Raw genomic sequence first — 23496 nt, 5'->3', positions numbered from 1 at the left:
CCTTTCTTTTCCTTTTTTTCTTCTTTCTTGGTATCAGTCTTTTGGAAGTGGTTCCTGGCTACAGGACTTCTTTTGTAAGAGAAAAGCAATTAGTGGATTATTATCAGGGTCTGGGAAAAATTGCATTGTATAAGAACATGAATGGCACTTACATGTATATCTATTAATGTAAAAGGATTGAATGGGCCGGTGAAGTGTCACCTGCATGGCAAGAGATAAACGCATCAGAGAGTCAGACAGTGTTTCTCCAGGAGACTCACCCGCTGGCAAAGGATACCTGGCGATTATACACTCACCGGCCACTTTATTAGGTACACCTGTCCAGGGGCGGACTGGGAATATAAAATGGCCCTGGAAAAAACTATAAAAGTGGCCCCATTTTATAGGCGGAGTCAAAACAAGTGGGTGTGGTCAGATAATGTGGGTGGGGTTACTACAGACAAATTGTTGGTAGATGCAAAACAAGAACATCTTTTGCTAGTAAGTGAATCTAATGCGCAAAGAATGTGACCTGTGGATCAGTAAATGATGCAAAAACACAACCCGATAAGCCTTAAATAACTTTCCCCTGTGCCATACATGTACAATTCAAAGAAAGAATATATTGATACTGCCTCCTATGTTCAGGAATAATGCTACAAAAACACATTCAATCCTGTCTTCTATATACAAAATAAACCTACTACAATACCTTCTCCCATATACAAGCCAACTACTATAATACTGCCCCCTATGTACAAGAATATAACTACTATAATACTGCCCCCTATGTACAAGAATATAACTACTATAATACTGCCCCCTATGTACAAGAATATAACTACAATAATACTGCCCCTATGTACAAGAATATAACTACTATAATACTGCCCCCTATGTACAGGAATATAACTACTATAACACTGCCCCCTATGTACAAGAATATAACTACTATAATACTTCCCCCTATGTACAAGAATATAACTACTATAATACTGCCCCTATTTACAAGGATATAACTACTATAATACTGCCCCCTATGTACAAGAATATAACTACTATAATACTGCCCCTATTTACAAGTATATAACTACTATAATACTGCCCCCTATGTACAAGTATATAACTACTATAATACTGCCCCTATGTACAAGAATATAACTACTATAATACTGCCCCTATTTACAAGGATATAACTACTATAATACTGCCCCCTATGTACAAGAATATAACTACTATAATACTGCCCCTATGTACAAGAATATAACTACTATAATACTGCCTCCTATATACAAGAATATAACTACTATAATACTGCCCCCTATGTACAAGAATATAACTACTATAATACTGCCCCCTATGTACAAGAATATAACTACTATAATACTGCCCCCTATGTACAAGAATATAACTACAATAATACTGCCCCTATGTACAAGAATATAACTACTATAATACTGCCCCCTATGTACAGGAATATAACTACTATAACACTGCCCCCTATGTACAAGAATATAACTACTATAATACTTCCCCCTATGTACAAGAATATAACTACTATAATACTGCCCCTATTTACAAGGATATAACTACTATAATACTGCCCCCTATGTACAAGAATATAACTACTATAATACTGCCCCTATTTACAAGTATATAACTACTATAATACTGCCCCCTATGTACAAGTATATAACTACTATAATACTGCCCCTATGTACAAGAATATAACTACTATAATACTGCCCCTATTTACAAGGATATAACTACTATAATACTGCCCCCTATGTACAAGAATATAACTACTATAATACTGCCCCTATGTACAAGAATATAACTACTATAATACTGCCTCCTATATACAAGAATATAACTACTATAATACTGCCCCCTATGTACAAGAATATAACTACTATAATACTGCCCCCTATGTACAAGAATATAACTACTATAATACTGCCCTCTATGTACAAGAATGTAACTACTATAATACTGCCCCCTATGTACAAGAATGTAACTACTATAATACTGCCCCCTATGTACAAGAATGTAACTACTATAATACTGCCCCTATGTACAAGAATATAACTACTATAATACTGCCCCCTATGTACAGGAATATAACTACTATAATACTGCCCCCTATGTACAAGAATATAACTACTATAATACTGCCCCCTATGTACAAGAATATAACTACTATAATACTGCCCCCTATGTACAAGAATATAACTACTATAATACTGCCCCCTATGTACAAGAATATAACTACTATAATACTGCCCCTATGTACAAGAATATAACTACTATAATACTGCCCCTATGTACAAGAATATAACTACTATAATACTGCCCCCTATGTACAAGAATATAACTACTATAATACTGCCTCCTATGTACAAGAATATAACTACTATAATACTGCCCCCTATGTACAGGAATATAACTACTATAATACTGCCCCCTATGTACAGGAATATAACTACTATAATACTGCCCCCTATGTACAGGAATATAACTACTATAATACTGCCCCTATGTACAGGAATATAACTACTATAATACTATATAAATATATATATATATATATATATATATACACACAGAAGCGAACATGAAAAAAAAATCAGTATTTATCATATACAGCTACAGAAAACACATGAGATCCTCACCTATTGCATCCAGTGACCTCAGGTGACGTCTCCTCAGATTGTATTCGTTCCTCATCTTCTCCATTAGTTCCACCATCACCTTGTCTCTTCCTCCAGGTACACAGCTTTCCTGCAGAGTTTACCACACAGACGTCTTATGTTCTGCACTTTCCCATTGTCCCTTCTTCTGCTACCACCACTACTGTGCCCCAAATACTGTAATAGAGCCCCCTACAATATTAGTATCACACAAATAGTGCCCCATAATGTAACATACTGTAATGGTAAGGATAATTTATTTCTTCTTTCTCTCCTTTAACCCCCTTAACCCCCCACCCCCACCCCAGTATTGATAGAGCTCCTACTATGACCCTGATGTAATAATAATGGCCCCAGCCTACCCAAGACATAGAATTTATGCCCCCAGCCTACCCCAGACATCGAATTTAATGGCCCCAGCCTACCCCAGTCATCAAATTAATTGCCCCAGCCTACCGCAGAAATAGAATTAATGCCCCCTGCCTGCCCCAGACATAGAATAATGCCCCCCCCAGACATATAATAATGCCCCTTGCCAGCCCCAGATATAGAATAATCTCCCCCCCGCCCCAGACATATAATAATGCCCCTTGCCAGCCCCAGATAAAGAATAATCCCCCACCCCACCCCACCCCAGACATATAATAATGCCCCCTGCCAGCCCCAGATATAGAATAATCCCCCCGCCATATAATAATGCCCCTTGCTAGCCCCAGATATAGAATAATCTCCCCCCCCCCCCCGTCCCAGACATATAATAATGCCCCTTGCCAGTCCCAGATATACAATAATAACCCCCCCCCCCACCCCAGACATATAATAATGCCCCCAGCCAGCCCCAGATATAGAATAATGCCCCCCCCCGCCCCAGACATATAATAATGCCCCCTGCCAGCCCCAGATATAGAATAATCCCCCCGCCATATAATAATGCCCCTTGCCAGCCCCAGATATACAATAATTCCCCGCCCCAGATATACAATAATCCCCCCCACCCCAGATATACAATAATCCCCCCCCCCCTCTGCCCCAGATATACAATAATCCCCCCCCCAGCCCCAGACATATAATAATGCTCCCTGCCAGCCCCAGATATTTAACAATGCCCCCTGGCTGCCCCGGATATAGAATAATGCCGCCCCCGCCCCAGAGATATAATAATGCCCCCTGCCAGCCCCAGATATAGAATAATCCCCCCCCCCTCTGCCCCAGACATAATAATCCCCCCCTTCCCCAGACATATAATAATAATAATTCCCCCCTGCCAGCCCCAGATATACAATAATCCACCACCCCCCGCCCCAGACATATAATAATGCCCCTGCCCCAGTTAGATAGAACAATGCAATCCCCCGCCCCAGGCTTAATTAATGCTACCCATTCTATAATTTAAAAAAAAACAAAACAAACATAATACTCACCTCTGGCGCAGGTTTTTTCCTGGCTCCGGTCTTCTGTAGCTTGGTGTAGAGGCGCGGGATAGTGACGTCACTGCTCCGCGCCTCTTACACCAAGCCGCGGAGCTACGGAGGGCCGGACAGCTGACATGGTAAGTGCCAGCCTCCTCCACGCTACACAGGTCGCGCAATGACGTCAATTGCGCGACCTGTGTAGCTGCCTGTATACACAGACGCAGAAGCAGCGGTGCTGCGCTGCGTCTGTGTACTAATCAATAGTACCTGCATCGTACGATGCAGGTACTATAGATTAAATCAAAAGTTGTAGGAAGTGCGGACCGGCCCCGGAGCAGCTCCGGACCGGCCCCACACCGGCCCAGGACCGACCGGCCCACCGGGAAAATTCCCGGTGGGAACAATGGCCAGTCCGCCCCTGCACCTGTCCAACTGCTCGTTAACACTTAATTTCTAATCAGCCAATCACATGGAGGGAACTCAGTGCATTTAGGCATGTAGATATGGTCAAGACAATCTCCTGCAGTTCTCCCGAGCATCAGTATGGGGAAGAAAGGTGATTTGTGGCCTTTGAACGTGGCATGGTTGTCGGTGCCAGAAGGGCTGGTCTGAGTATTTCAGAAACTGCTGATCTACTGGGATTTTCACGCACAACCATCTCTAGGGTTTACAGAGAATGGTCCGAAAAAGAAAAAACATCCAGTGAGCGGCATTTCTGTGGGCGGAAATGCCTTGTTGATGCCAGAAGTCAGAGGAGAATGGGCAGACTGGTTCGAGCTGATAGAAAGGCAACAGTGACTCAAATCGCCACCCGTTACAACCAAGGCAGGCAGAAGAGCATCTCTGAACGCACAGTACGTCCAACTCTGAGGCAGATGGGCTACAGCAGCAGAAGACCACACCGGGTGCCACTCCTTTCAGCTAAGAACAGGAAACTGAGGCTACAATTTGCACAAGCTCATCGAAATTGGACAGTAAAGATTGGAAAAACGTTGCCTGGTCTGATGAGTCTCGATTTCTGCTGCTACATTCGGATGGTAGGGTCAGAATTTGGTGTCAACAACATGAAAGCATGGATCCATCCTGCCTTGTATCAGCGGGTCAGGCTGGTGGTGGTGGTGTCATGGATCCATCCTGCCTTGTATCAGCGGCTCAGGCTGGTGGTGGTGGTGTCATGGTGTGGGGAATATTTTCTTGGCACTCTTTGGGCCCCTTGGTACCAATTGAGCATCGTTGCAAAACCACAACCTACCAGAGTATTGTTGCTGACCATGTCCATCCCTTTATGACCACAATGTACCCAACATCTGATGGCTACTTTCAGCAGGATAATGCGCCATGTCATAAAGCTGGAATCATCTCAGACTGGTTTCTTGAACATGACAATGAGGTCACTGGACACAAATGGCTCCACAGTCACCAGATCTCAATCCAATAGAGCATCTTTGGGATGTGGTGGAACGGGAGATTCGCATCATGGATGTGCAGCCGACAAATCTGCGGCAACTGTGTGATGCCATCATGTCAATATGGACCAAAATCTCTGAGGAGCTTCCAGCACCTTGTTGTATCTATGCCACAAAGAATTGAGGCAGTTCTGAAGGCAAAAGGGGGTCCAACCCGTTACTAGCATGGTGGACCTAATAAAGTGGCCGGTGAGTGTATAATCCACTAAAAAGGCAGGAGTCCTTATAGCAGTGCATGCCACAGCTGGGATAGTAATAAGCAATACTGAGATACATCCAGAAGGAAGATACAGCATTGTGAATGCTATGGGGCAGGGACGGGAAGGCACCTTGTCAATATTTATGCCCCAAATGCAGATCAATGTAAATTTATTAGATCGGTTTGTGAAACGCTTATAAAATACAAGGGATCAAACATGATAATGGGGGGGGGGGGGGATTTTAATGCGGTTATGAACTCTGAACTAGATGTTTCTAGGGAAAATAAAAGGGAGGAAAATTATGTATGAATACCATCTGCATGACGTCTGGAGATATAAGCAGAAGGTTCCGAAAGAGGATATAGGTTTTTTTCCAGGCCACATAGTTTGTATTCAAGCATTGATTATTGTGTTGTAGGTTCATTGCTGGTTGACCATGTGGTGGATATAGAAATATTATCAATCACATGGTCTGACCATGCACCGATCACAGTGTCAATAAAAATATTAGATCATTTGTCAGCACCTGTCCAGCAACAACGCAACCACAACCAGGCTTGGCGCCGGCTGTCAGACTAGGTAGGTGGTGGCGAACTCACCCTGCGACGTCCCTGCGGACTAAGGCCCTGCCTAAAGCAGATAAACCGCCCTGATAAGGGTGAACCCACTATCAGGAACCTAACTGATGGTCCTGAGTGACCCTACAAGATGACAGGGAAAACCTACTTTGTCTGGCAGCTGTTGGATGGTGGAGCGGACAGGTAACGGGGATACAGGTATAGACCAGTGTTCACACTGGTAACAGCAACCGACACAAGACTGAACAGGTAACCGGAATACAGGAATAGACCAGTGTTCACACTGGTACACAAAAACCAAACACAGGTCACACCGGGAGAGACAAACACTGAGGACAAACCACAGATAAGACAGACAAGCAGAGTCAAACAAACCGGGTCAAAACCAAGATGGCGGAAAAGGTACAGATTCGTATAGTCAAACAAACCGGGTCAGTAGGCAAAGCAGAAGTCACTACACAGAATAGCAAACAAGATAGCAAGAGCACTAGATACACAGGTAAGACTTGAAATAACCAGCAAGGTATGATGGGAATAGGCAGGTATATAAGGCAGTTCCCAGACACGCCTCCAGCAGTCACTGGGGGAACTGTCCATCAGGTGAGTAACCCTTGCTGGGCAGGACTGAAATGCAAGGAGCAGGGTGTGGCTCAGATAATCCAAACACAAACACTAAGCCACAGTTCACATACAAATAAACGCCATGTATTGTGCCAACTGCGGATAGTGCGACGTTTATACACGGACGTTATATAATTATAATAATTTTTCTAACTGGAGAATGCACAGCGAGATCCTGTATAAATTTAAAATCAGAGATTCACGGTAATTTAAAAGAGTTTTTCGTGACTAATAATCTTGAGAATAAATGTGGTGCGCGCACAAGACGGCAATGCGCTGGGAAATAGCATTATTATAAAGCAAAGAAAAGACTAGAACAAGACTGCAAGTTTTACTGCAGCAACTGAGAGGCTTGGAAGATCAACACAAAAAAGACGTGGATAATGTCATATCTGATCAAATAGAAGATACAAGATATGAAATAAAAACAATAGTAATAAATGATTATGCAAATCAGCTTAAGCAGACTAAGGCTCGCACATAAGATACAGGAAACAAAGCTTCCAGGCTTCTCAGTAATGCAATAAACCAACGGAGAGTGGCCAATGTTATAGAGACAATATGGAATGAGAAAGGGGAACCGCTGTTTGATCCACAGGCAATATTGGAGGCTTCCAGAAATTATCATTCATCACTATATAACTTGAAGGAAGCAGTAGGATATAAGGATCCACCGACAGAAAAAATAAAAAAATTCCTCTCATCTGCGCGGTTACGTAGACTCGATAAACAGCTAAATCAAGAGCTAAATAGACCTATCAGCAGGGAGGAAGTAACAGATGTAATAAAAGCGCCCCTGGCCCAGACGGGATCAGTAATGAATATTACAGATTATTTAGTGAGACACGGATTCCGTATTTGACTGTCCTTTTTAATAAATTAAGTCCATTTTTTAATAAATAAGTGAGGTTATCCCTGAAGAAATGCAGGAAGCTAAAATTACCGTATATACTCGAGTATAAGCCGACCCGAGTATAAGCCGAGGCCCCTAATTTAACCACAAAAACCTGGGAAAACCTATTGACTTGAGTATAAGCCGAGGATGGGAAATGCATTGGTCACAGCCCCCAGCATATAGCCAGCCGGACCCTGCCCCATAGCATATAGCCAGCACCTGCCCCCCAGTATATAGGCAGCTCCCTGCCCCAGTATATAGGCAGCTCCCTGCCCCAGTATATAGGCAGCTCCCTGCCCCAGTATATAGGCAGCTCCCTGCCCCAGTATATAGGCAGCTCCCTGCCCCAGTATATAGCCAGCCGGACCCTGCCCCATAGTATATAGCCAGCACCTGCCCCCCAGTACATAGCCTGCCAGCCCATATCCCCCAGTATATAGCCAGCCCCCTGCCCCAGTATATAGCCAGCCGGACCCTGCCCCATAGTATATAGCCAGCACCAGCCCCCCAAGTACATAGCCTGCCAGCCCATATCCCCCAGTATATAGCCAGCCCCCTGCCCCAGTATATAGCCAGCCCCCTGCCCCAGTATATAGCCAGCCCCCTGCCCCAGTATATAGCCAGCCCCCTGCCCCAGTATATAGCCAGCCCCCTGCCCCAGTATATAGCCAGCCCCCTGCCCCAGTATATAGCCAGCCCCCTGCTCCAGTATATAGCCAGCCCCCTGCCCCAGTATATAGCCAGCCCCCTGCCCCAGTATATAGCCAGTATATAGCCTGATCAGGTAGGTTTTATTGGAGGGAAGCAGACAAGAGACTCAACAAGAAGACTGCTTAATCTGGTCCAGATAGAAGACCCCAGTGGGGGTTCCTTAATGCGTCATTGGATTCAGTGGTTGCTACTTGAACGCAATAATGTCGTTATACAGCAAGCCATCGGCAATAATAACAAATGCAGAGCTTCACTCTACTAAGTTCTACCTCTCGAACCGCACCCGACAGGGGTGTCCCCTGTCACCCCTTATCTTCAATCTATATATTGAGTCACTTGTGCAAACTATTAGATTGGACAGCGAAATTAAGGGAATTACTACTAAATCAGGTATCTATACTATCGGATTATATGCAGACGACGTGATCCAATGAGATCCATGTCTAGACTGAGGGTGGTTCTAGATGAGTATGCCGAGGTTTCCCTTTATAAATTGAACGAAAAAAAATGTTGATTCATACTCCCAAGACTGAAAGCCTTGCAATAAAAACTGCTGTTAAATTAGTTTGGCCTCCGAAGGGAATAGAGTACTTAGGAGTTTTAATCGATAAATCGATTGAAAAGATTATTAAACTGAATATGAAAAAACTTATGGTAAAATTAACAGGGGAACTGGATAAACTTGCCAGATTACCCTTCTCGTGGGTCGCAGGAATCAGAGTAAGAATGTATCTAATCCCGCATCTCTTATATCTGGTGAGATGGATACCACTTAGATTTCCTGTAATATTGGAGACAGTTACAAAAATTGTTTCTTAAAGGGGTTGTCCTAGTTTTGAAAAAAAAAATATATGTGGCCGAGAGCGGGCTGCCTAAAACAATAAAGCTGTACTTACCTTCCGCTGCTGTCGCTCCGGTCCAGGCGCCATGTAAACAAACATGGCCGCCGGAGCAGCGCTGCATTCAGCTTCCGGCCGGACACGACAACCTTCTGGCCCCCATACACAATGCTGTGTGTAGGGACGGACAGGCGTACCCGGCCACGGCCGCCCGGAAGCTGAATCCAGAGCTGCTCCGGCGGCCATGTTTGTTTACATGGCGCCCGGTCCGGAGCAACAGCAGCGCTGGATGCCGGAGGGCACCGGAAGGTAAGTACAGCTTTATTATTTTAGGCAGCCCGCTCCCGGCCACATATATATATATTTTTTTTAAACTCGGACAACCCCTTTAAATTTATATGGGCAGGGAAGGCATCGCGGATAAATAGGAAAACAATGATAACATCAAGAGAGAAAGGTGGGATGGGAGTCCCCGATGTTGGGGCTCATTTACTTACCCGGTCCCGTGGCGCGTTCTCCAATGTGAATTCTGGTTCTGCCAGGATTCACCAAGATCGAGCGCCAGATATCCACCAGGTGTCGCTGTTGCGCAGAGGTCCGCGGGAGTTCAGCTTCTTCTCCTCGGTGCATGTGAGTGCTTGATCTTGCGACACATTTCGGTTTTTAAATTCCGCAGTTTTTCTGAATCCGTCGGGTTGTCCAATGGCCACACCCTCCGATATCTGTCGCGTGAAAGCCGACGCGATTGCGGCAAAATCCGATCGCGTGCGCCAAGAGCCCAGCGGAATTCAGCGCAAAAACAGAAAAAATCTGTAAACCCGACAAAAGTGTGGCCGTGGAGCCCTTAGTAAATGAGCCCCATTGTATTATATCATAAGGCAGCAATTATCAAGCACATTAAGTGCTTCTGGGACAACAAACATAACAACGTTTGGACCAAAATAGAAGACGCAGAAATTGGCCCGATTACGGTAAAGGGGGCCATTTTACTAAAATACTCGGCCTCATTTAGGTCAGAACCTTTCTTACTAACAACAAAGGATCTCTTGCATATTTGGAATTAAAAAAACAGAGAACTTGTGTATAAATATTAATTATGGAGACATCAAATTGGAATTTTTGAAGAACAAAGGTCTAAACCTTAGGATCCAGGACATTAGAGAATTTAGAATTTAACTGTCAATGGGGCGCTGATCCCTTTTTCCACATTCTGTAAAGCTGAGCTGTTATTTAATAGACTGTTTATGCAATTTCTAGGTATAAAGAGCTGGGTCACCAAAAACAATCTATTGAAGAGGGCAAGTGAAAACCCATCGGAAGGCTCCAAGTTTAATAAATTCCTATATGGGACGGAAATATTGAAGGGAGGAAGCCAAAAAAAATGGGCTATATGATGAACTGGGAGAAGGATTTGGGGAACTCATTCTCACTAAGCCAGTGGCAACTAGCCGTGTCACCACCATATAACATATATTATAGTACAAACCACATTGAGACTCTTCGTAAGCTACAGACAAGATGCTACATATCTCCATCGCGACTAGCCACAGCTGTAGGCGCTGTAAAGAGAAGGGAGCAAATTTATTACATATTTGGTGGAATTGTAGCAGTACAATCTGGGGGGGGAAGTCCAAAATCTGATCAAACAGATCTGGTGCCCACTAATTGAGCGAAGTCCGGAACTTGCTCTTCTGAACCTCCCGCCAAATGTAGATGGCCCATAGCTAGAATGCTAGCAGAAGCAAGAAAAGCCATAGCATTACACTGGAAAGAGTCAACGTGTCCAGATTTCAAATCAATCATGAGGAATTTTAAGCAAATCTATCAATATGAGAAAATTTGGAATGAGAAAGCCATCTTAATAACAACCAACTTTGATAGCAAATGGGAGAAATGGATACTATATGCATCAAACAATGATATATTCTTATAAAACCTAAAGCTTCCTGTATAATTGGTTCTTATTCTTGGTTTTTTTTTCCTTTTTCTTTTCTCTCAAGTGCCTATGGGATATATGAGACATCTCATGCCTTAACAGGAAATAGACATAGTTGTGCCTGTAACGTAGCTGCGTCATGTAAATCAGTACCCAAATAGATTTATGATATAGAAACACATTGTGATGTAACGCTCTATATGCTATGATGTACTGCTTTATGTATAAATGTAATGATAACATTTTAATAAAAAGAATTAAAAAAAAAAAAATGTGCCCAATTGGTGCACACAAACTTTTTCAGTTCAGACCCAGAACATGTGAACAAACTGCAGTCAGTTCATGTCTGGCTCAGCAGCGCCGATAATAACACTCATGAGCTGCCAGCGGCCTATGACGTCACAGGGAGCGATGGACTTCATAAAGATGGCAGCGCGCATGCACAGTGACTGGTAACAAGCAGCGCGCATGCACAGTGACTGGTAACAAGCAGCGCCCATGCACAGTGACTGGTAACAAGCAGCGCCCATGCACAGTGACTGGTAACAAGCAGCGCCCATGCACAGTGACTGGTAACAAGCAGCTCGCATGCACAGTGACTGGTAACAAGCAGCTCGCATGCACAGTGACTGGTAACAAGCAGCGCCCATGCACAGTGACTGGTAACAAGCAGCGCCCATGCACAGTGACTGGTAACAAGCAGCGCCCATGCACAGTGACTGGTAACAAGCAGCTCGCATGCACAGTGACTGGTAACAAGCAGCGCGCATGCACCGTAACTGGTAACAAGCAGCGCCCATGCACAGTGACTGGTAACAAGCAGCGCGCATGCACAGTGACTGGTAACAAGCAGCTCGCATGCACAGTGACTGGTAACAAGCAGCGCCCATGCACAGTGACTGGTAACAAGCAGCGCCCATGCACAGTGACTGGTAACAAGCAGCGCCCATACACAGTGACTGGTAACAAGCAGCGCGCATGCACAGTGACTGGTAACAAGCAGCGCCCATGCACAGTGACTGGTAACAAGCAGCGCCCATGCACAGTGACTGGTAACAAGCAGCGCCCATGCACAGTGACTGGTAACAAGCAGCGCCCATGCACAGTGACTGGTAACAAGCAGCGCCCATGCACAGTGACTGGTAACAAGCAGCGCCCATGCACAGTGACTGGTAACAAGCAGAGCCCATGCACAGTGACTGGTAACAAGCAGAGCCCATGCACAGTGACTGGTAACAAGCAGCGCGCATGCACAGTGACTGGTAACAAGCAGAGCCCATGCACAGTGACTGGTAACAAGCAGCGCCCATGCACAGTGACTGGTAACAAGCAGCGCGCATGCACAGTGACTGGTAACAAGCAGCGCGCATGCACAGTGACTGGTAACAAGCAGCGCGCATGCACAGTGACTGGTAACAAGCAGCGCGCATGCACAGTGACTGGTAACAAGCAGCGCGCATGCACAGTGACTGGTAACAAGCAGCGCGCATGCACAGTGACTGGTAACAAGCAGCGCGCATGCACAGTGACTGGTAACAAGCAGCGCGCATGCACAGTGACTGGTAACAAGCAGCGCGCATGCACAGTGACTGGTAACAAGCAGCGCGCATGCACAGTGACTGGTAACAAGCAGCGCGCATGCACAGTGACTGGTAACAAGCAGCGCGCATGCACAGTGACTGGTAACAAGCAGCGCGCATGCACAGTGACTGGTAACAAGCAGCGCGCATGCTCAGTGACTAGTAACTAGCAGAGCCCATGCACCGTAACTGGTAACAAGCAGCGCGCATGCTCAGTGACTGGTAACAAGCAGCGGGCATGCTCAGTGACTGGTAACAAGCAGCGCGCATGCTCAGTGACTGGTAACAAGCAGCGTGCATGCTCAGTGACTGGTAACAAGCAGAGCCCATGCACAGTGACTGGTAACAAGCAGCGCCCATGCACAGTGACTGGTAACAAGCAGCGCCCATGCACAGTGACTGGTAACAAGCAGCGCGCATGCACAGTGACTGGTAACAAGCAGCGCGCATGCACAGTGACTGGTAACAAGCAGCGCGCATGCACAGTGACTGGTAACAAGCAGCGCGCATGCTCAGTGACTAGTAACTAGCAGAGCCCATGCACCGTAACTGGTAACAAGCAGCGTGCATGCACAGTGACTGGTAACAAGAAGCGCGCATGTACAGTGACTGGTAACAAGCAGCGCGCATGTACAGTGACTGGTAACAAGCAGCGCGCATGCACAGTGACTGGTAACAAGCAGCGCGCATGCACAGTGACTGGTAACAAGCAGCGCGCATGCACAGTGACTGGTAACAAGCAGCGCGCATGCACAGTGACTGGTAACAAGCAGCGCGCATGCACAGTGACTGGTAACAAGCAGCGCGCATGCACAGTGACTGGTAACAAGCAGCGCGCATGCACAGTGACTGGTAACAAGCAGCGCGCATGCACAGTGACTGGTAACAAGCAGCGCGCATGCACAGTGACTGGTAACAAGCAGCGCGCATGCTCAGTAACTGGTAACAAGCAGCGCGCATGCTCAGTAACTGGTAACAAGCAGCGCGCATGCTCAGTAACTGGTAACAAGCAGCGCGCATGCACAGTGACTGGTAACAAGCAGAGCCCATGCACCGTAACTGGTACCAAGCAGCGCGCATGCTCAGTGACTGGTACCAAGCAGCGCGCATGCACAGTGACTGGTAACAAGCAGCGCACATGCACAGGGACTGGTAACAAGCAGCGCGCATGCTCAGGGACTGGTAACAAGCAGAGCCCATGCACCGTAACTGGTACCAAGCAGCGCGCATGCTCAGTGACTGGTACCAAGCAGCGCGCATGCACAGTGACTGGTACCAAGCAGCGCGCATGCACCGTAACTGGTAACAAGCGCGCCTCACATTAGTTATAATAGATAACATTTGCGATCCAAAATGGCGTCATGAATATGAATATTTTTTTCTAAATTATGACCATAATCAATCATGAGAGCCCTCATTATATATATAACAGGAACCGGGTGCCAATAATCTGTATATAATGTGCACTTACCTCTCAGCGCTGGGGGTAGGTTGTGTCCTTCTTCATCCAATAGGATTTCCCCCGGCAGATCCTCACCTAATAAGAGAAGGACAGATCAGTTGGACTTTCTAGTGCATAAACCTCATCAGCGCTGAATGGACACAGAGAACATGTAACAATATACAATCATATGGGCCAGGAATTTGTAGGTTTCATATAGAAGCCTTAGGGTCCTCACTGCTGAAGCCTCAGATAGAGACGGAGCTTGGTATCTATCGGGAGGCTGCCGGATAACAGACGGCAGGAGACACAAGACGGGTTGGTAAGGGGAGAGTGGAAGTGTCATGCAGTTAGGGAATATCCCTTTGATGACGATGTGGTGACTATAGAAGCGCAGATCTAACCACTGATTTGGTAGGAATCTGCCATTTTCCTAGCACCATATTGAATGTTTTCTTATTTGCTTTGGACGAATCTTGCAAAATCCCGGCTAGCGCTGTAATAACGAGGTCGGAAACTTATCTGAAAGCAACATGGGTGAGGTACGCGCCAGCTTTTCAGTCTTTTGGCCCCTATGTCTGGAGGAGAGAGATTTTTTGGGACCCTCAGCTATATCTTGTACATCCACAAACTCACCAGTGCCAACTGGGCAAAAGAAAATCTCTGCCATTTACATCCAAAACACGTTCATTGTTTATTAAGTTGGTGTGAGCCCCGCAGCCACCCCCATCTTATACTATAGTAGCCTACATTGGCCGCTCCTTGCAGCCTTCCCTCTGTAGCACCTTACATGCTATGTCAGGCACCTGGAGAAGCAGGTATGGCCGGGGGTTAAACATGTCCTCTATGACCAACTATATGAAAACTTGGTGCAGTTTGCCTTAGTAATGTGCATTTTGCACCAGATTATCCAATTGTGGTGCAGGACGTTCAGTTATACAGTGCAAAGGGCAAAGCCTTGGGACCTGTTTTTGGTGCACTTTCATTCTACATCCCGCGCCACAATTGTGTTGGATGGAATATAACCGAGACACAATTGTGTTGGATGGAATATAACCGAGACACAATTGTGTTGGATGGAATATAACCGAGACACAATTGTGTTGGATGGAATATAACCGAGACACAATTGTGTTGGATGGAATATAACCGAGACACAATTGTGTTGGATGGAATATAACCGAGACACAATTGTGTTGGATGGAATATAACCGAGACACAATTGTGTTGGATGGAATATAACCGAGACACAATTGTGTTGGATGGAATATAACCGAGACACAATTGTGTTGGATGGAATATAACCGAGACACAATTGTGTAGGATGGAATATAACCGAGACACAATTGTGTTGGATGGAATATAACCGAGACACAATTGTGTAGGATGGAATATAACCGAGACACAATTGTGTTGGATAGAATATAACCGAGACACAATTGTGTTGGATGGAATATAACCGAGACACAATTGTGTTGGATAGAATATAACCGAGACACAATTGTGTTGGATGGAATATAACCGAGACACAATTGTGTTGGATGGAATATAACCGAGACACAATTGTGTAGGATGGAATATAACCGAGACACAATTGTGTTGGATAGAATATAACCGAGACACAATTGTGTTGGATGGAATATAACCGAGACACAATTGTGTTGGATGGAATATAACCGAGACACAATTGTGTTGGATGGAATATAACCGAGACACAATTGTGTTGGATGGAATATAACCGAGACACAATTGTGTTGGATATAACCGAGACACAATTGTGTTGGATAGAATATAACCGAGACACAATTGTGTTGGATGGAATATAACCGAGACACAATTGTGTTGGATGGAATATAACCGAGACACAATTGTGTTGGATGGAATATAACCGAGACACAATTGTGTTGGATGGAATATAACCGAGACACAATTGTGTTGGATGGGATATAACCGAGACACAATTGTGTTGGATGGAATATAACCGAGACACAATTGTGTTGGATGGAATATAACCGAGACACAATTGTGTTGGATGGAATATAACCGAGACACAATTGTGTTGGATGGAATATAACCGAGACACAATTGTGTTGGATGGAATATAACCGAGACACAATTGTGTTGGATGGAATATAACCGAGACACAATTGTGTTGGATAGAATATAACCGAGACACAATTGTGTTGGATGGAATATAACCGAGACACAATTGTGTTGGATGGAATATAACCGAGACACAATTGTGTTGGATGGGATATAACCGAGACACAATTGTGTTGGATGGAATATAACCGAGACACAATTGTGTTGGATGGAATATAACCGAGACACAATTGTGTTGGATATAACCGAGACACAATTGTGTTGGATGGAATATAACCGAGACACAATTGTGTTGGATGGAATATAACCGAGACACAATTGTGTTGGATGGAATATAACCGAGACACAATTGTGTTGGATGGAATATAACCGAGACACAATTGTGTTGGATGGAATATAACCGAGACACAATTGTGTTGGATGGAATATAACCGAGACACAATTGTGTTGGATATAACCGAGACACAATTGTGTTGGATAGAATATAACCGAGACACAATTGTGTTGGATGGAATATAACCGAGACACAATTGTGTTGGATGGAATATAACCGAGACACAATTGTGTTGGATGGAATATAACCGAGACACAATTGTGTTGGATGGAATATAACCGAGACACAATTGTGTTGGATAGAATATAACCGAGACACAATTGTGTTGGATGGAATATAACCGAGACACAATTGTGTTGGATATAACCGAGACACAATTGTGTTGGATAGAATATAACCGAGACAATTGTGTTGGATGGAATATAACCGAGACACAATTGTGTTGGATGGAATATAACCGAGACACAATTGTGTTGGATGGAATATAACCGAGACACAATTGTGTTGGATAGAATATAACCGAGACACAATTGTGTTGGATGGAATATAACCGAGACACAATTGTGGGCAAACAAATAATAAATACATGTCCAAGCTCCAAAGAAACACAAAAAAGTGGTGCCAACACAATAATATATCTGGGCCATTTATCTTAGTGGTGTGGCAAATCTGATCGTGGACCAAATCACATGCTCCCTGTCTGACACGTGGGTAACCTTGTTGTCGAACACTTCTTGAAAAAGTTCCCTGGTTCTGGCAAAGTGAAGAAAGCTTTCGGCCATTTCTACAGTCCGTGGCTTGCAGTCAAAGTGGTGGTTACATTACAACTCGCTGGAATTCACCAGTGTAGAAGATATTGGGGGTCATTTACTAAGGGCCCGATTTGCGTTTTCCCGTCGTGTTACCCGAATATTTCCGATCTGCGCCGATTTTACCTGAATTGCCCCGGGATTTTGGCGCATCGGCACTGGCATGCACGCGACGGAAATCGGGGGGCGTGGCCGAACGAAAACCTGACGGATTCGGAAAAACCGCAGCATTTAACAAACCGAAAGTGTCGCAGAGCTTGCACTTACTTTCATCCAGGATAGGCCGGTGTATTTGAGTGCGTTCCGATGCTCTTGAGTGCAGCAGCGCCACCTGGTGGACGTTGGAGGAACTACCTTAATGAATCCCGGCTGGACACCGCAGAGAACGCACCGCTGGATCACGAACGGACCGGGTAAGTAAATCTGCCTCATTGAGAATGTGTCTTTTTGTGTTATAACAGTGGAAGCCGATAATTGACTTACACCTGTACCCCTTGGCCTGCTGTAACCCTTTGAAGAAGCATTTTCTGGGCATCCTAACTCCTTTATATCTAAGAGCAGTGCAGTGTGTACTATGTGCGGGGTGTGTACTATGTGCGGGGTGTGTACTATGTGCGGGGTGTGTACTATGTGCGGGGTGTGTACTATGTGCGGGGGTGTACTATGTGCGGGGGTGTACTATGTGCAGTGGTTGTAATATGTGAAGGGTGTACTACGTGCAGGGTGTGCGCTACGTGCAGGGTGTGCGCTACGTGCAGGGTGTGCGCTACGTGCAGGGTGTGCGCTACGTGCAGGGTGTGCGCTACGTGCAGGGTGTGCGCTACGTGCAGGGTGTGCGCTACGTGCAGGGTGTGCGCTACGTGCAGGGTGTGCGCTACGTGCTGGGTGTGCACTACGTGCAGGGTGTGCTATGTGCAGGGTGTGCTATGTGCAGGGTGTGCACTACGTGCAGGGTGTGCACTACGTGCAGGGTGTGCACTACGTGCAGGGTGTGCGCTACGTGCAGGGTGTGCTATGTGCAGGGTGTGCACTACGTGCAGGGTGTGCACTACGTGCAGGGTGTGCACTACGTGCAGGGTGTGCACTACGTGCAGGGTGTGCACTACGTGCAGGGTGTGCACTACGTGCAGGGTGTGCTATGTGCAGGGTGTGCTATGTGCAGGGTGTGCACTACGTGCTGGGTGTGCACTACGTGCAGGGTGTGCACTACGTGCAGGGTGTGCACTACGTGCAGGGTGTGCACTACGTGCAGGGTGTGCACTACGTGCAGGGTGTGCTATGTGCAGGGTGTGCTATGTGCAGGGTGTGCTATGTGCAGGGTGCGCTATGTGCAGGGTGCACTACGTGCAGGGTGTGCACTACGTGCAGGGTGTGCACTACGTGCAGGGTGTGCACTACGTGCTGGGTGTGCACTACGTGCTGGGTGTGCACTACGTGCTGGGTGTGCACTACGTGCAGGGTGTGCACTACGTGCAGGGTGTGCTATGTGCAGGGTGTGCTATGTGCAGGGTGTGCGCTACGTGCTGGGTGTGCGCTACGTGCTGGGTGTGCGCTACGTGCTGGGTGTGCGCTACGTGCTGGGTGTGCGCTACGTGCAGGGTGTGCGCTACGTGCAGGGTGTGCGCTACGTGCAGGGTGTGCTACGTGCAGGGTGTGCTACGTGCAGGGTGTGCTACGTGCAGGGTGTGCTACGTGCAGGGTGTGCTACGTGCAGGGTGTGCTACGTGCAGGGTGTGCTACGTGCAGGGTGTGCTATGTGCAGGGTGTGCTATGTGTAGGTCAAATATAGAAAGATGCAGAAGAACAGGCACTACCCAAGTCTCTCCATACTGTGGACACAGTGTGAACTCTCCCCAATAGCAGGGGACGGTACCTTCTCCAATCGCTGGTGTAATGGGATCTATTGTGGTGCTCTGTTCCCAATAGAGTAGAAGGCAGTAGTGGAAAGTCCAAGAACAGGACGGCACTCACTTTTCTCAATCCACGATTCCTTTATTCAAGCGTTAAAACATCAGACATCTGAGGACGCGGGAACCACAAGGTAACAGTCTGTTTCGCGCATATAGCGCTTTGTCAAACCTCCGCGTCATGTCCAGGACTCCACCCTTATAAAAGCCAAGGGGGAGGTGCCTGTATCATGGCGAGCAGTAAAAGTTACATTCATTAGTGCACAATACACCGTGAATTCCTAACATCCACCTTTCTATCACTAAAAACAATGTAAACGACCCATAGCCCCCGTCTTCATAATCCATCTTGCTTCTTCTCTTAGCAATTCCCTCTGACGTCCCCTCCCTTTGGGTTATTCCTCACATGTACAATTCCTGCAAATTTCAAAGAACATGCATTACCACCATGGGATGCAATGACATGCTGAATCAATCTTGGGGAACCTTTTAGGGTCGCAATAGAGTTGCAATGCTCCCGGAATCTCACTAACAGGTTACGTATGGTTTTACCAATATAAAAATGTTTGCACGGGCAAAAAATGACATATACAACAAATGACGATCTACAGTTTATGAAATCATGGACTTCATGTGTAACACCACCTATTCGTAGAAAATTACTGCTTAGCATCTGATTGCAAAAGCTACAATGTCCACATGTAAAGTTGCCTTGTGGGGTACATGCATCTAGCCGTGTTCCCGTAGGTGTACTGAAGCGACTATCAACCAATAGACTTCTAAGGGTTTTACTTCTTCTAAAGGCTATTTTTGGTTTTTGAACCGCTGGTTCTTTTAAGTGTGGATCCTGTCTAAGCATACCCCAGTTTCTGTTTATGGCCGAGCCGATCTCCGCTTCAAAAGTTTTATACTTGAAGTAAAAAACAAAGCGATCCTGTTGGTTTTTTTTTTGTATTGTGCACTAATGAATGTAACTTTTACTGCTCGCCATGATACAGGCCCCTCCCCCTTGGCTTTTATAAGGGTGGAGTCCTGGACATGACGAGGAGGTTTTACAAAGCGCTATACGCGCGAAACAGACTGTTACCTTGTGGCCCCCGCGTCCTCAGATGTCTGATGTTTTAACGCTTGAATAAAGGAATCGCGGATTGAGAAAAGTGATTTCTGAGAACTTGTTGTCTGTCTCCGCCTCTCTGTATCTGTTCTATTAGAGATGTCTCAGAACCTGCTATGATACGTTTCTCCGCTCCAGATGTTTTCTTCCTATTTCCTCCCTCGTTCCTGCATTGAGTAATGTCGCCCAAATACTCGGTTAATCATTCCTTAAATTTCCCTCTTGTACTTCCTACATACATTTTCTCACAAATTTAGCAGCGGATAACATTCACCACATAACAACTTTATTACATCAAGATCTTCCCTGATATTATTGTAGGAGTATTTTCTGTATCAGTAAATGTTTTGGTGCTTTTTATGACCCTACATGTAATGCACGGAGAGGTAACACATCTAAAAACCATTTACATTCATCCAAGTTTTGTCTTGTTCCTCTCTCCAACAAAATGACCTTGGTGAAATGACTTTGCCATTAGTAGGCGATTTCTTAGATCCCCCTCTACATCCATTCTGTAGAGCACTCTTCATTTCCCATTAAAATAGGAAGATACTTTGACGATATTTTTGATCTGTATGAATCGATTGCTGTAGTGTAATACTAAAAAAGGAACATCGGTTCCCATCTTCTTCGAGTTGTTCTTAGTTTGATTTTGAAATAATAACAGCACCTGCAAACTTGATGGAATTGCAAACTATACAGAGATTGTGCCTTTACCATATTGCTAGATTGCTGGAACTGTTCTGCGCAATAGCAGCCTATGTGTAGCTTACTGCAGTTCTTCACAGTGCCCTAGAAAGGGCAATTATTTACCTCCTGTCCCTACCCAAGTGCCCTGTAAAAGGCAATCGCTGGTATTTGTGAAGCTCCTTTCTGTCTGACTCTCCCTATGACGAGCAGCGACCTCTCCCTAGCTCTGTCTCCGGTGTGTAATGATGTCTGGACGTGTGCCCCTGCTTATATACTGCAGAGTCACATGTCCAACCAATCACAGCCATGCTCTTACAGAGCACATTCCTGATTGGCTTCTCAGGAGTCAATAAACCGCCTTTTTTGTTTTTTTTTTCCCCTGAACATGATGCCGGAGCACAACCGGCAGCGTCTTTTCGGCTTTGAGGGTGGTGGGTGCCAAATTAGGTGGTTCGGGTTTGCTCATCACTATCTGCAAACCTTCAGTTCCCATAACGGACGGTAACAGTAACCGCGGTGCGGCATGTAGCACATTTCACACATCGCTCTATCACCTCCATACATGTCTTCACCCAAAGCGTCAGCGTCTCTTTGACATGATTTTCTACTGCCCTCATTCTTCCTGGAGATTAATGCAAACCAGGATTGGATGAAAAATCTTTGTTTATGGACTATGGGAGGTTCTATAACAGTTTTAGACTGATTTGATTGAGACCCAAACTGAATCTCATGAAAAATTTGGTGAAGCTTTATTCAAGAGAATCTGAATGATTGGCCCATCTGTAGTGGTGGCATCATGGTGGCTCAGCTATCCAGTGCCCTCCATGACAACAGGGCAGTAATTGTCCTCTCCCTTTTGTGCCCCATACTACCCATGTCTCATAAGGTTGGCGCCCAAGGTGCCCGCATCTGGTTCATCTAACTTGCACTAGTTTTAAGTCAGGAAGCTCCCATACACATGACGAGGTGAGCTGGTCCAACTAAAATCCACTGGTTCTGGTAACTGTGTGACGCGATTAAGAGCAGAAATATCAGAACATTCCTGTAACAGAATCCTCCATAGCCAAACACTGCAGGACATGAGGGATCTGTATCCCTGAGGTCATTGTACATGATGAGCCACATGTCATACACAATGTTACCTCTGTGGCCGAGCTCCTCCAGTACAGCGTCCAGGACCGGGGAACCGTGATCCTTCCGTAATACATGAAGACTGACCCACAATGTTATCACAGCTTCTCTTCCTCCCTGGAAAATCTCACGGAGTAAAGTCCGGGCCAAGGTTTTTCTATCATGTTCTAGATTGTATTTCTAGGACACAAGAAAGGTCAGACATAAGGGTCTTGATACTAAAGACAAAAATACCATTAATACCTTTACAAAATGAATAGGGAGAAATCCTACCAGGACTATGTATTATCAGATATTAAAGAGAACCCGTCATGCAAAATAACCCCCTAAACTAAATATATTGTCATAAACTGCCATTAGAGAGCATTGCCTCTATCCCTTTATTGTCCCTCTACATGCCTGTAAACCTAAGCAATGAGGTCCTAAAGCTGTATGCAAATGACCTGTGAGATTTCCAATGAGTCATTAACATATTCAAGCTGTCCAGCGTATTCATGAGTGGGAGGCATAGCCACACCCCCAGTGCTTGACTGACAGCCTGTATAATGATGTAATGGCAGCTCCATGTGCTTCCTGGTGCTGGCGCCCCCTGCAGCCTGTGTGTATGAGATACTCCTATACACATGACTGACAGCCTGTATAATGGTGTAATGGCTCCTCCATGTGCTTCCTGGTGCTGGCGCCCCCTGCAGCCTGTGTGTATGAGATACTCCTATACACATGACTGACAGCCTGTATAATGGTGTAATGGCTCCTCCATGTGCTTCCTGGTGCTGGCGCCCCCTGCAGCCTGTGTGTATGAGATGCTCCTACACACATGACTGACAGCCTGTATAATGGTGTAATGGCTCCTCCATGTGCTTCCTGGTGCTGGCGCCCCCTGCAGCCTGTGTGTATGAGATACTCCTATACACATGACTGACAGCCTGTATAATGATGTGAGGTATAATGGTGTAATGGCTCCTCCATGTTCTTCCTGGTGCTGGCGCCCCCTGCAGCCTGTGTGTATGAGATACTCCTATTCACATGACGGACAGCCTGTATAATGATGTGAGGTATG

General features: G+C 45.7%; 1 protein-coding gene across 1 annotated transcript in view; it reads right to left on the bottom strand.

Annotated features, from left to right (window-relative positions):
- Positions 1–23496, bottom strand: part of LOC140068888 (NACHT, LRR and PYD domains-containing protein 3-like) — a 119775-nt gene that overhangs the window by 77661 nt on the left and 18618 nt on the right. The window contains exons 3-4 of the mRNA XM_072114249.1: positions 22448–22616; positions 14379–14444 (exon numbers count right to left, since the gene is read on the bottom strand). Of these exons, the coding sequence (XP_071970350.1) occupies positions 14379–14444; positions 22448–22616 (235 nt within the window). The remainder of the gene's footprint in view (positions 1–14378; positions 14445–22447; positions 22617–23496) is intronic.

Source organism: Engystomops pustulosus, chromosome 7 (assembly GCF_040894005.1).
Source record: "Engystomops pustulosus chromosome 7, aEngPut4.maternal, whole genome shotgun sequence".
NCBI classification, from domain to species: domain Eukaryota; kingdom Metazoa; phylum Chordata; class Amphibia; order Anura; family Leptodactylidae; genus Engystomops; species Engystomops pustulosus.
Note: the sequence above shows the minus strand (reverse complement) of the source record. Positions and strands in the feature narration are given on the sequence as shown.